Raw genomic sequence first — 13,995 nt, 5'->3', positions numbered from 1 at the left:
CCGATCGTCGTGCGCTTCACTCGTCGAAACGTGAGAGCGCGGGGGAGGAGAGCGAAGAGAGGAAGAGGATAGAGAAGGTGGACGAGATGAGGATGGGGGAGAAGGATAGTGAATCGCGAATCGAGATCGAGGAACGAAAGGATCGTATATCGGTCATCGCTGTGGACGAGAAGGATTTGATATTGAAATCCGAGGGTGAGTTTTATAAAAATTATTCCTTTCAGATGTGGGGAGAGGGGAGGAAGGTCAATTTTATCGTTCTCCCGCGCGATATCTTCAGATTTATTTCACAGATATAATACTCGCTCGTCAACGCGAATATGTGAAAATTCATAATTTTGCAAAACTTTGTGTATTGCTACACAAGTTGGTCGAGTTAGTGTTCTCAAATTTTCTCGATTGGTAGAATTGTTTTTTTTTTTTTTACACAAGTACGAATTATCTTCCTTCGTAATTTCACTAATTTCAAATGGCCATTTGGTTGCAAAATTTGCTTGTTAAAAAGTTGATTTAATTTCGTTCGAAAACATTCTCAAACTACTTGTGATATGTATTATATATTCTAAATTTCGATGAAATAATTTGAAACGTTCTATTAACAATAATTTCTCGACAAATTTTCTTAGTTTTAAAATCATAAATGTTTAAACTAATTTTCAGAACAATTCTCCTTTCTCTACGTATCGCGAGCGTGTAATTATGCTTTTTAGAGATCTCGCGCGTTTTCTCTTCTTTTCATGATCTTGTACTTACACATTACACGATTATACCTTTATATCGTTATCCTGCTCGATCGTTTCTTTTACGTATAAATATTTTAATAATCAGCAATGATTTTAGAAGAAAAAGAAGAAAAAGTGTACGATATGTCGTGTTAAATTTGCAGAAAAGAAATCATGTTTATCGCGCAGCCAAAGCGAACGATCGTTCAGCAGACCGGAGGTATCAGCCGGCGACGTGCTTTTCATGGACACTATGCGTCTCAGCCTGTGTAGAAAAGTGAAAGAAGCGTCACCTCCCCCGTTAGATTCGAGCGAGCAAACGACCCGACGAAAAGATTCCTCGTCGATGATGAACGATTCAACGAAGGAGAACGCGAAGATCGATTCGTTCGAGATGGAATCCCGATCCGAGACCGCGAACGCGAGGGAAGTCGAACAAGTTCCTAGTGAGAGAATAACGAAACCGGAAACGGAGGCGTCGATGGATGTTCGAAGCAACACGGAGGGAGGGGGCGAGCCTCATTTCCGAGGAATGAGACCGACCAGTTGGTCCCCTCCGCCCGGCAAACCGAAGCATCGTTACAAAATCAACAATTCCGATTCGACGAGGTCGAAAATTGGGGACGAACCGCTGTTGAAAACGAGTTGGAGCACGTCGAATCCGTATGGATCGTCGAAAGTGGAGATCGGATCGGCGAGCACGGAGACGAGCAACGTGTACAAGATCACGGTCAGTCCCCGGGCATCCCCTCTCGTTCACCGATTGCAAATAGGCCCGACGGGGTTAGGCAACGGATCGAGGAGAACGTCGATTTTGATCAACGGTGACGCGACTCAGCCCACGGCTGAGACTTCGCCGGACAATAAGGTGACGATCAGCGTGGGCGGTGAGGACAGCGTTTACAATCCAACGGTGATCTCGGTTAACTCGGAAAATCCACCGCGAATAAAGAGCTCCGGAGAGAAGACGCGGACCCTCGTCATCCTCGACAATTACAAATCCAATATCGTGGTGGCGTCTGGTAAGGAGGGCGGTAAGGAGGATACGAAATCGAAACCGTTGTTGAAAACGATCGAAACGGCGGAATCTGTCTCCGAGGAGACGCTCGAACAACGCTCTCGGCGAAACACCGAATCCGAGAGCAATAGCACGACGATTCCGGAGACGATTCCGGTTGACTGTGAGAAGCGGACGACGAGATCGACCGTGGAAGGTGGTAGGTGTTCCCTCGTGGAGAGGAACGCCAAGTTTCAGGCGGGGAGCGAGAGAACGGCGGAAAATTCGTCGAAAGTTGCCTCGTTGTCGAAGGAGGCGTTGATCTCGAAGCTGCTCGAGGATTCTCTGAGGAAGGCGCGCGAGAACGGGGAGATCCTGGACGAGGACAGCGGCGAGGCCATTTTGAAGATACTGAAGCAGAGTTTGTTGAAGAGCAAGGAGTACGAGGGTTCAGAGTCCACTCTCGAGGCGAATTACTCGAGAGCGTCCAGCTTGAATTCGGACGGTGACTTCATCTCGACCAATCTTTTCCTCGAGGAGAATCCTTACGAGGTAATCAAGGAGCCGATTTACGAGGAAATACCGGACGAACCCCCCCCTCTTCCACTGAGCCCGCCGCCCACCGAAGATTACATAAAAGACAGGATATATTTCGGTGACATCGATTATTACAGAAAGAGTAGCTCCGATCAGTTCCTCGGATCCTATTTGACCGACAATGTTTACAAAAAATCCAACTCCGAGGATCTTGGGGAAACATATTTGTCGAAGAGCCCCGAGGATTTCTTCAAGAAAATGTCCACGTCTCCCGAGGAGGGGAACATCTCGAGCAAGTTCGAGTTGCTTAACTTCCTCATGGACACGAAGGATCGAGCGATATCCATCGAAGAGGAGGAGGACGAGGACGACGAGGACGAAGAGGATACGGAAGGAGATTTGGAGGCGCTCTATGAACAAAAGGAAACCAGCCTGGGCGACCTTAGCTCGAAAAGTTCGCAGATATCCAACGTTTCCGACAGCAGCGAGGAATGCAACATTATATTGACCAGCTCATCAGAGACGTCAAAAGTGAGTTTCTATATATATATAATTAAATACAAAAAGAATATAATAATTTTTTTAATTAAATTCTCGTGATTTAACATCTTATTGAAAAATAAGATCCCTCGTAACGATGAATGAAAAATTTATAGGCAATGTAAACGATCGTCCCTATTGAAATTTAATTATTATTATTATTTATATATATAAATATATAAGACGATAACGTAGTTTACTCGATTAAAGATTTGTGGATAACGATAGACGAGATAAGGATCGAAAAAAATAATGATACGTATTGTAATAGCGATATTTTTTTTAAAGGTAAGAGCTGTAGATATAGAAAGAACTGATAGCGGAGTGGGATCTGAAAGCAGTCAAGCCAGCAGCACACGGGGCGTGCCGAGACGTTGGAGAGCAGGAAATGTCTCTTCGGGACCAGGAAGTCTCCTCAGTGGAATCCCACAAGTGATTTCCGGTGATTCAAAGCACTGCGAGGACTGCGAACAACGTTTGGATCCTCTAATAACAGATAGGTATGTGTTTTATATTTGTGATAATAATATTATGTATATAAAACATATATATATATAGAAACATTTTTTCTTTGTAATAAAAAAAAATAAAAATTTAATATTAATATATATATAAAAAAAATAACAAAGTATTTCGCATTGTTATTAAAAACGTTTATTAAAAATTATTAAAAATGTATATTTCCTATAACTAAAATAATACATAATTTTAATATTATCTATTCAAACAAAACTACGTAACAAATATTCAGAATCACTGAATTGTGTTTTCTCTTACTGCTTCTACTTACCGCAACGAGCGAAAGTTTTGTTACCGAATATATGTTTCAACCTCGAACACATGCCAAGTCGATTGTATTTTTTTTTCTTTAAATTCATAGTGCATCTTTGTAGATATAACAAAAATCATTTTAACTTACGGTATGATTTAAATTAAAATTAAATTTTAAATTAAATTTTAATTAATTATAAAAATATTTAATTACAAACATTTAAGAAAAAAAAGTAATAAATTAATCATATGCAAGAAAAAAATGTTTAAATTATATTCTTTGAATGTAAAAATTTTTTAATAATTTTCTAAATGTTATGATTCTTGATAAAATTATAAGCACAAAAATTATTAATGATTATTAATTAGCATTAAGATTTTTAAAAAAATTTTTTAAAAAATTTTTAACGATTGTTATATTTATATTATTTAGCGGTGTAGTATATGCACCTTTCGTGTGCAGAAAATGCTCGAAAAAAAGAATAGAGCGAAAAGAAATCATCACGGAAATCGTCGAGACTGAACAAAAATATGGAAGAGATCTACAAATTATTCTCGAAGAATTTCACAGACCCATGTTAAGGGCTGGCCTGCTTACATCTGAACAGCTTACAGCGATTTTTCTCAATGTGGAAGAACTTCTCGAACACAATCTTGTACTCGCAGAGAAATTAAAATTCGCTGTGGAATTTGCTCAGGTAATAAAAAGTTATATATGTATTATATTTTATTACTTATACGCTATAAGTAAATTAACGTTCTGATTGATTTTAATAAAATAAAAATAAAATTGTTTAAAAATAAGTAAAAAATTTGTAAATGATTCATAGGAATCTGGAGATGAAGATCTTTTAACGGTAGATGTAGGCAAGATTTTTCTAGAGTCTGAACGGATGTTACATGCATTTGAAAGCTATTGTACTCGTCAAGGAAGCGCAAGTTTATTGTTACAGAATCTGGAAAAGGAGAAAGAGCTACTACGAATTTTTCTAAAAGTTTCACAAATGGAAAACACTGTTTTACGTAGAATGAACTTAAATTCTTTCTTAATGGTAAAAATAAAATTAAAACATTATTTTTCAAATATTAAATATGTTTTTTCATTGAAAACTTATGATAAATTTTCTTATATAAAATTATAAAATTATATACGAAAAATAATTCATAGGTTCCAGTACAAAGAGTGACGAAATATCCTCTTCTCTTGGCACGATTACTAAAAGCTACGCCTTCCGTACGACCAGATATACAAGAAGCAAAAGAGAGACTAAAACAGGCTCAAGCTAATATAGAATTACATTTGGAACATATGAATGCTGTAAATATATTATTTATATTTATTTATACATATATTTATATATATTTATATATATATAAAGTTAATTTTTATATATAAATGTAAATTATATATGTAATAAATTTATTTAATAATGTAACAATAGGAAGCAAAAGATGTGACTTCGACGAAACTTTGGAGAAGAATTTCAATTATTCAAAATGGTAGACGACCGATCGGTGAACAAGATATGGTGAATATAAAATTGAGAAAGGTAATATAGATATATTTATTTCAAAATATTTTTATAAATATATTATTATTATTTATGTAAATAAAAACTTTAATTATATATATATATATTATATATTATATATAATATGACATAATTAAGCAATATAACAATTAAATAATAGATGGCCGTGGAAGTATTAGAATGGGCTCATGAAGAAGCAAAATTTGTATTAGAAGGACGTCTTTTAGTTGCTCAACCAACAGATAATAATTGGAGACGCGGACGTACTGTCAAACTTGCTCCTGTAACTGCTATGTTGGTTACTAATGGCAAAGTGAATAATTTTTATATATGATTACATATAAATTGTATGATTTTCATACAATTTATGCTTACATAATAATAATCTTTTTACAGCCAAATTCAGAGGATCTTGAATTTAACGATGATTCTCTCTTTCCAAGACACATTGGTATTAAAGAAGCTACTTTATTGTTAGTTAAAGAAAAATTCGGACGTTATTCTTTATTGCGAGTAAGTTATTTACACGCCTTTGAATATTAAATACCTACACAATTTTATTCTATATTAAAATAAAAGATTTTATTTATTTTAGGAACCATTGTATTTAGATAAATGTATAGTATGTTGTGAAACAGATCTTGAAGATTATTTCGAAATTCAAGAATTGTCGTCAAAAGAAACTTTTATTTTTAAGGTGAGATAATTTTTTTTAAAAACAATACTTTATATTTTAAAAATTATTTATTTATTCATTATATTCATATATTTCTAAAATTAAACTTTTTGAAAAGTTATTTTTTATTGCAATTTATCATATTATTTATCATATTATTCATTGCACACATTGCAATATTAAACATATAGAAATATTTTTAACTATTTTTAACAATATTTCATTTATAAAAAATATTATCTTACAGGCCGAAGATGGCGCCAGAACAAAGAGATGGTGTAGAACATTACAAACACACGCACAATCTCTCGGTGCATGGCGCAAACGACGCGGAGCGCTGCCAAATATCATGATATGCGGTGTTGCAAGAAATTAATAAATTATATATAAAAAAATTTAAATTTAAATTTAAATATAATTATTATTTAAAAATATGATTCCTACATACGCACAAATAAATTTGTGCAATTGATTAAACTGGCGCATGATCTCTAAATGAATTAATAGTGATTTATCAAAAAAAACATATGTATTGGACCAAAGGATTTCTTCTGTTCATTGATAACATGTATCAATGAGTAATACGAAAATCTTGCGCAATCTATTTTGCGTTCGGTTACAGTACGTTGCAGAAACTTAAGTTTCCTACGTTGCTGTAGTAGTCAATATGTTTAATATATATATATATATCATAAAATATTCTCTTTTTCTCTTTTTTTTGATTAGCACTTTTTTTGAATACCGTATACGTATACTATACGTATATTGTATGAATGTATATTGGTTGAATAATTACTTACATAAAAGACTATTTAATTAATAATTTCATTGCAATTGAAAGAACAGAAAGTAGCTGTGATACTGACCGGTGTTATTGGGTACTTTTCGTCCGATTATATTAAATACGAATTCGAGCTTTTATTTCTATATACTTCATTTGTGAGTGGCACTTAATTTCCACAAGATCAAATTGATAATAATGTACATAATATTGAAAATGAGGTAATAGGGTTGTTATATTTTGTATCTATAATTTACGAAAACCAAGAAACTGCCAAATGTTTCATAATGACAGGCTTGATTTATAAATTAATTAATCTCTATTATATTTTATAATTATTTCTTAAATAATAATTAACAGTATTTTATGATATCTAACACACAAAGTAGAAATTGTATATTGTATTATAATTTTATTTAAGATCTAAGCCATGTTTTGTATATAGATGTATATTTATGCCGAGATTGGTTTTGAACACATAATTGTTATTTTAAATCATTCAATAAAATTTAAATATACTTATTTGCATGCTGTATATTGCAGCATGATCTATAATTTTTTTTTATATCTACCATAATAATTACTTACGTATTTTAAAAAATATTTAGGTAAGTTATTATCTGATTGAATTATAATATATATTAAAGATTTATATAATTTCAAAGATCAAAATCATATTATCTTTTAATTTATATTCTATATCTTAATTTATTTTCTTATAATTAATAAGTAAGATATCTCTAAAGAAGATAATAAGAAGATTAACATTAATGGTCAATCTTTAATTTATACTTGTTTTTCTTGCTCTTCAATCAATTTTATTTATATTTATACTATAAAATTTATTTTTTTACTCATGCTTTTATTTATTAGCTATACTTATAACTGTTAAAAAATCTATGAATTCGTTTCATTCATGCACTTATAAAATAATATGTTAAAGAAATTATTTTTAAAATATATTAATTTTATCAACTTTTGTAATTGAATATAATTCCTATAGTCGCTGAGATAATTTATATATATTAAATTATATACATATATTAAATACAATATTATATATAATATATTATATATACATATATTTTTATTATTTTTATATTTTTATTTTTTATTCTTATATTTCTCTGTAATAAAATTAATTTTTATTTTTAAAAAAATTTAAGTAATTTCATCTAAATCTCTTTTTCTAGCTATTATTTTGCCAAATAGTCTTAGACAATTGATTGTTTTACAATTTTTTATTATTTTTTTTATTATTTTATTATTTTGTTATTAATTCACTATATTATTTATGTTCGCTGTCAAATGAATGTCAAATTTTGCATTTTTAAAAATAATGCGAATGATACTAAAATTATAATGAAATTCTATAATTCTGATTTTGAATTACAGGAATATATTATATGATTTTATTCTTACATCAGTTTGTAGCAAAAATAACAAAGTAAGAAATAAAATGTAAAAATTGACCTTCAGTGCCATCTATTGATTACTAAAAACATTTTTCTAAAAATCATCTTTTTAGAAATGTTTAAAAATGGCGTTGATTCTCAATTCTGAATTTATTTTATTTTATTTTTGAAGAAATGTCTTTGATATTCAAAAATTGACATTAATGATTAATTTTTACCCTATTTATTTTCTCCTACCTTTGCTATCATTATTTATTGCAATACTCTGAAGATGCTGATTTTCATATTTTTAATTTATCTCTGTCTTTTTTCTACTTTATTCTTGTCTATATTTACTGTACAAAATTGAAGTATTCAACGGACATTTGATTAACTTTATTGTCTTCTAAAATATGTACAAAATATTTATATAATATATAAAAATACAAAAAAATATATAAAATTTATTAAAACATAAAAATAATATGTATATATATATATATATGTAGCATATATTTTATTTACAATAAAAATATATAGAATATCTGATATAGGGCTATCCGTCTGCTAGAATTACACAGAAATTTTATTATATTTATTATATATTTAGATATGTATTTAAATATGAAGACTTCTAATTTAAATATTACCATCTTTATTATGAAGTAAGCGATATATTTAAGGGGTTCTCATATAACAATTCAATTATTCTTAAAATTTAGAACCCCTGATATGTCATAAACAACGAAGATGGCTTACAGTCAACATTTTGTTAATTGTATATGTAGATATGATATATGTTACTATTTACGAAATTTTTAATTCTGCTCAATAAAAATTAAAATTTGATTAAAATTATGGCTCAAGCGAAACTTAACTCGCAAGAAGAAACAAGTAACACGCTAAATGATAAAGAGAAAGAAACTGATGAAAAAGAAGGTATGTATTCTGAAAAAATTATTTCTTTATTTATTATGTATAATCTATTAATTTAATCAATTTTATATCATAATTTGTTTAAAATATTTCATTTAATTTATAATTAATTTATATTATATTATATATTATATATAATATATTATAATATTACATTTGTAATATAATAATATTACATTTGTAATATATTTTGGAAATATTATATATATTATTCAAATAATATTATAATATTAATCACAAATAAATTTTATTAAAAATATTGATAGGCTCAACAACAGTATTAGAATGTGCAGTTTGTCTTCAACCATGTATATATCCTGCAAGATTACCTTGCAATCATATATATTGTTATCTATGCGTCAAAGGTGTTGCAAATCAAAGTAAAAGATGTCCTATGTGCCGTCAAGAAATTCCTCCTGACTTTCTTAATAGACCACAACTGGTGGAAGTAGATGAAACACAAAAGGAATCAGAACATTTTGAAGAGGAATATCAATGGTTTTATGAAGGCAGAAATGGTAGAGTATGACTATATAATACATAAATTTATTTTAATTTTAAAGTTATAAATTGCTTTTTATAATATATTAAACATAAGTATCACTATAGATAAACATATATTATATAAATGCTACAAAAATATTTAAAAATAAAAATTAAAAAAGCATATTATTAAAATAATAAAATAGAATTATAATTAAATTATTAAAATATTATGAATAAAATTAATTTTACTAATAAATTAAAAATAAAAAGTAAATAACTTCATTATTTGTTAAAAACATGTGATGAAGTATAGAGAAGTTTATATCCTACCCCTTCATAGGTTGGTGGAAATATGATTCAAGGACCAGCCGGGATTTGGAGGATATTTACAACCTAGGTAGCACCCAATGTGAAATTTTAATTTGCGGCATGCTTTACATAGTTGATTTTAAAAATAATTGTCAATACAGAAAATATCAACCATATTATAAACGTAATATTAAGCGCGATAAAAAGGACGCACCATGCAAAGGTGTTTCAGGAATAAAATAATTTGTAATCTTATTTTTTATACCATTTTAAATATTGGCATAAAGTGTTTTTGATTGTATTTATAGTCATAATTATTTATAAAACTATGTATAATACATAAAATATTATAAATTTTCATGTGAAATATGTATGACATAAAACTTAATAATTTTCATGTATGATATAAAAAGTATAAGAATTTCCATTATTTTGTTATAAAAAGATAAATATACAATTTAGTTTCAATATGTATATTTATAATAAAATTTCTGTATTCCAGAATATGTTATTTTTCTTTATAAATACCCTAGCTGAACTTAATAACTGATTTATTTAAATAAATTTTTTTCATTCTCATTTTGAATGTCATAATTTCTGTAATTTTTTAAATTACATTGTTGCAGGTTGGTGGCAATATGATCAACGTACAAGTCATGAATTAGAAACTGCATATAAACAAGGCAAACGGAATTGTGAATTATTAATCGCAGGATTTCTTTATATTGCTGATTTTGGTTCAATGCTTCAGTTGCGTAGAAATGATCCTTCTAGACGAAGAAAGATTAAGCGTGATTTATATAATGTACCGAAAAAAGGAGTTGCAGGTTTAAGATTAAATAATCAAGATGAAGAAATTACTAGAGAAGTAAGAGGAGCAGAAAGACCAGCTAGTCCTGCAAGTGATGATATGGGTATAATGATTAGTAAAATCAGTTGAAGTTTTAATTTTTTTGTAATAACTGTACTATGTTTATTAATAATTATATAAATGAATATTATTATTTTATATTTAAAGGCACCGGAGATGGTACAAATACTCCAGTACCTCCAAGTAATACACCACAAACACCAGCTGGTGGAACAGCAAGTGGTGATGCTACACCTCTAAATGACAGAATGGAACAAAGAGACTCTTTACATCAGGTATTAGAACAAATGCGTTCCTTAGTTCTGAGAGAACATTTATCTTCAGATACAGATGATGAATTAGAGGAAGATGAAGAAAGTGAATCACCTTCCACTCATCCTACATTATAATGACTACAAACATCTAATAATTCCTATGCATCAGATGAAGATCATTTTCAAAAAATTTAATTTATTGAAATAAATGTGGCATTCTATTAAGTAAAAAATTTAATATAAATAGTATAATAAATTTGTGTACATGTTCAAAGATACAAAACATTTATATGTATTGTAATGTACTGATATGCAATCTGTACATTACTTTGTGATGCTTATTAAAAACAAAACAATTAAGTACAATTAAGTCTTTCACAATTAAATGATTATTATTATTTCAGTAAATAATTATTTGAAATATTCTTTTGCATATAATGATTTTTCAATGATTGCTTTATAAATATGTATATTTGTAATTTTACACTTTTTATCATCTCCTTAAGAAATGTTCTCCAGAAAAAAAAAGTATCATTCCATATTCCTATACTTCAATATTGATTTTACTTAATTGATATTTATGTAATTTTTATAATTATTGTTAATTACATTATAAAAGTTGTAATTTAAGTCATTGACAGTTAAAAATTTCTTAAATTTTTTTATTTTTAAAAAAATAACAATAATATATTATCTTTGAGCACACAAAACATATTCAAAAATTACTTATAAAAAATTAGCGATATTTCCTTGCTTGCATGTTCGGCATAACTAGCGCACTGCCATTTGCTCGCATTTGTTATCAGTATTTTTTATATTAGTATCTTGAATTTATGCATTATTACAATTTAAAAACAACATAATTTTCAATTGACTTGTTAATAATATTGTTAAAAATAAATTTGATAATTGTTAAAAATTGTGTTTTTCGAGCTTCATAGATAAAATGATTCTATTAATTTTTTAATGATAATAAATTATTTTTTATGCATTATTTAAATATTGAATATAAAGAAAAATTATTAATATTAAAATAATTATACAAAATTATATAAATTACTTAAATATATTTTAAAAAATATCATAAATATTCATATTTAAAAATATGTGATAATTTCTCAAAAAATAAAAAAACATGTATATAAATGTAAAATATATAATTCATCTTAGATATAAAAATTTCGGATAAAAATGAAAATATGTGTAAGACTTTTTTTCTTGTTATTTTTTATATGTATCACATGTAGAGAATACAATGAATATATATCTTCGAAAATATTATTATATATATATCAATTTTAAATTCTTAAAAAAAAAAATATTTGGTTTAAAATAAATGATATACATCAATATATATTAAATTTCTGTTTAAGAGAATTAATTTATATAAATCAATAATTATTTTATTATTATGAAATTTCAAAACTATTTTCAAATACTGTAGTATTAAAAAACTTTTACGAGGAAATTTTAAATATATCAATTTTATATCAATAATTCGATAATTGAAAATAACAACTTTAAAATTATATAAATATATTAAATAAATGAGTTTTTTCTAATATTAACATAAAATATTCATTAAGATTTTAATAAAAATGCAAATATGATATATAATATTAATATGATATCAAAATATTCTTTTTTTGAAACTATGATATTTGAACTCTATTTTATTCATTCTTTTTTAACAAATAAAGAATTAAATGAATTTTTAATTACTTTTCTCTATTATAATATCAAATCGATATTTAGCGGGCTTGCATCGTAACGTAAAAAAGACTTGTTAAACTATTAATTAAATAATTAATTGACTAATATATTTTAACATGTTCAAACATTAACAGTTTTTTTTAAATAAATTGTCTTTAAAATTTCCAACAATTTTTTTTTAAATTTCAGAAAATAAGAAAAAAATTTAAATTTTTTATATTTTTTTATATAATAACAGAATATTTTTTTCTGCTATTTGTTTTTTCAATTTTTTTCTAACCTCACTTTTCCTTTAATTTGATAATTTCCATTGCTCCTATTTCCTCTATTTTCTTTCTTTCTCTTTTAAAAAGCTAATAATTTTATTTTTGTATTTCTATCTTTTTTTTAATAAAATTTTTTATTTTTTTTTTTAATATTTTATTTTATATTTTTATTTTTTTCGTGTTCAATCACAAATCTATTACTAAATAATTACAACGTAATATTTATCGACATCAATTTCATGAAATTATTCATTAAATAAAATGCAATATTCTATTTAAAAATTAAATATATTCTATTTCTTTCTAATCAAATTGTTAAACTTTAAAAAATTATTTAAATTATTTAAATTAAAAGAGTTTAATTTTTATTTACTATTAACAAAATAAATATATATTTTTTATTATACAATTGTTATATTTATTTCTAATAATATGCATATTTGAAAAAAAAGTTTCTAATAATATGCATTATTGAAAAATAATTTTTTTTTTAATTTTATCATACATATATTATATTAAATTTATAATAAAAAGTAATCAAATGAATTATAATATATATTCAATACATACTAGGTTAATATGGCATTCTATATTATTATTATATTTTAAATTATTATTTATATTTATCTACATTATTATTTTAAAATATTACTTTAAAATATTAATTTACAATATTATTTTTTATTTTATAATAACTTATTATTGTCTCTCACAATTTAAAATATATAAATTAAAATTGTTTTATGAATCTTGAAAAGTATAATCATTATATGATCTTTCAAACTAAAAAGTTTTTGTATATACATATATACATGTATATACGTTAAAATAAAAATTATTAATACTTTGCATATATAAAATATCAATGTGAAAATACAAATATTACTTACATAAAATTATGTTGAATGCACTAAATGCATGTGTAAATATTTAAAACGATTATTTGACAGCTATGATTATTATCATTTAAAAATATAACCTTACATTTATATATTTCTTTATTTAAATCTGAATTCATATACTTAAAATTTTTTAAATTATATTATAGTTTCATAAAAAACATTGAAAAAAAACAAAAGTATTTTTTTTTTTATTAATAACATCTTATCTTAAAAAATTTTTTCCATAATTATTATACATAATTATATATATTGAACAAAATAAGAAAGGAATTTAAAAAAATATTAAATAATAATAAAATATAAATATT

The 13,995-nt window shown here is 26.5% G+C and overlaps 2 protein-coding genes across 5 annotated transcripts in view; both read left to right on the top strand.

The window, feature by feature from the left end:
* The window catches only part of LOC102679565, a 39,479-nt gene extending 32,969 nt beyond the window's left edge, over positions 1-6,510 (top strand). The window contains exons 6-16 of the mRNA XM_006608292.2: positions 1-195; positions 887-2,787; positions 3,085-3,296; positions 4,001-4,265; positions 4,398-4,619; positions 4,736-4,885; positions 5,010-5,117; positions 5,260-5,412; positions 5,496-5,612; positions 5,695-5,796; positions 6,023-6,510. The exon at positions 1-195 is cut by the window's left edge and continues 2 nt beyond it. Of these exons, the coding sequence (XP_006608355.1) occupies positions 1-195; positions 887-2,787; positions 3,085-3,296; positions 4,001-4,265; positions 4,398-4,619; positions 4,736-4,885; positions 5,010-5,117; positions 5,260-5,412; positions 5,496-5,612; positions 5,695-5,796; positions 6,023-6,151 (3,554 nt within the window). The 3' untranslated portion in view covers positions 6,152-6,510. The remainder of the gene's footprint in view (positions 196-886; positions 2,788-3,084; positions 3,297-4,000; positions 4,266-4,397; positions 4,620-4,735; positions 4,886-5,009; positions 5,118-5,259; positions 5,413-5,495; positions 5,613-5,694; positions 5,797-6,022) is intronic.
* A 2,086-nt stretch (positions 6,511-8,596) lies between these two features.
* The window catches only part of LOC102675626 (recQ-mediated genome instability protein 1), an 8,214-nt gene continuing 2,815 nt past the window's right edge, over positions 8,597-13,995 (top strand). Inside the window, exons 1-5 of one of the 4 annotated variants that reach the window (XM_031511794.1) lie at positions 8,597-8,889; positions 9,153-9,404; positions 9,713-9,769; positions 10,308-10,607; positions 10,700-10,827. In XM_031511794.1, the coding sequence (XP_031367654.1) occupies positions 8,808-8,889; positions 9,153-9,404; positions 9,713-9,769; positions 10,308-10,607; positions 10,700-10,827 (819 nt within the window). In that variant the 5' untranslated portion in view covers positions 8,597-8,807. The remainder of the gene's footprint in view (positions 8,890-9,152; positions 9,405-9,712; positions 9,770-10,307; positions 10,608-10,699; positions 10,828-13,995) is intronic. The other 3 variants (XM_031511797.1, XM_031511802.1, XM_031511807.1) reach the window with 3 other exon arrangements.

Source organism: Apis dorsata, unplaced genomic scaffold (genome assembly GCF_000469605.1).
Source record: "Apis dorsata unplaced genomic scaffold, Apis dorsata 1.3 scaffold_32, whole genome shotgun sequence".
In the NCBI taxonomy this organism is placed as follows: domain Eukaryota; kingdom Metazoa; phylum Arthropoda; class Insecta; order Hymenoptera; family Apidae; genus Apis; species Apis dorsata.
Note: the sequence above shows the minus strand (reverse complement) of the source record. Positions and strands in the feature narration are given on the sequence as shown.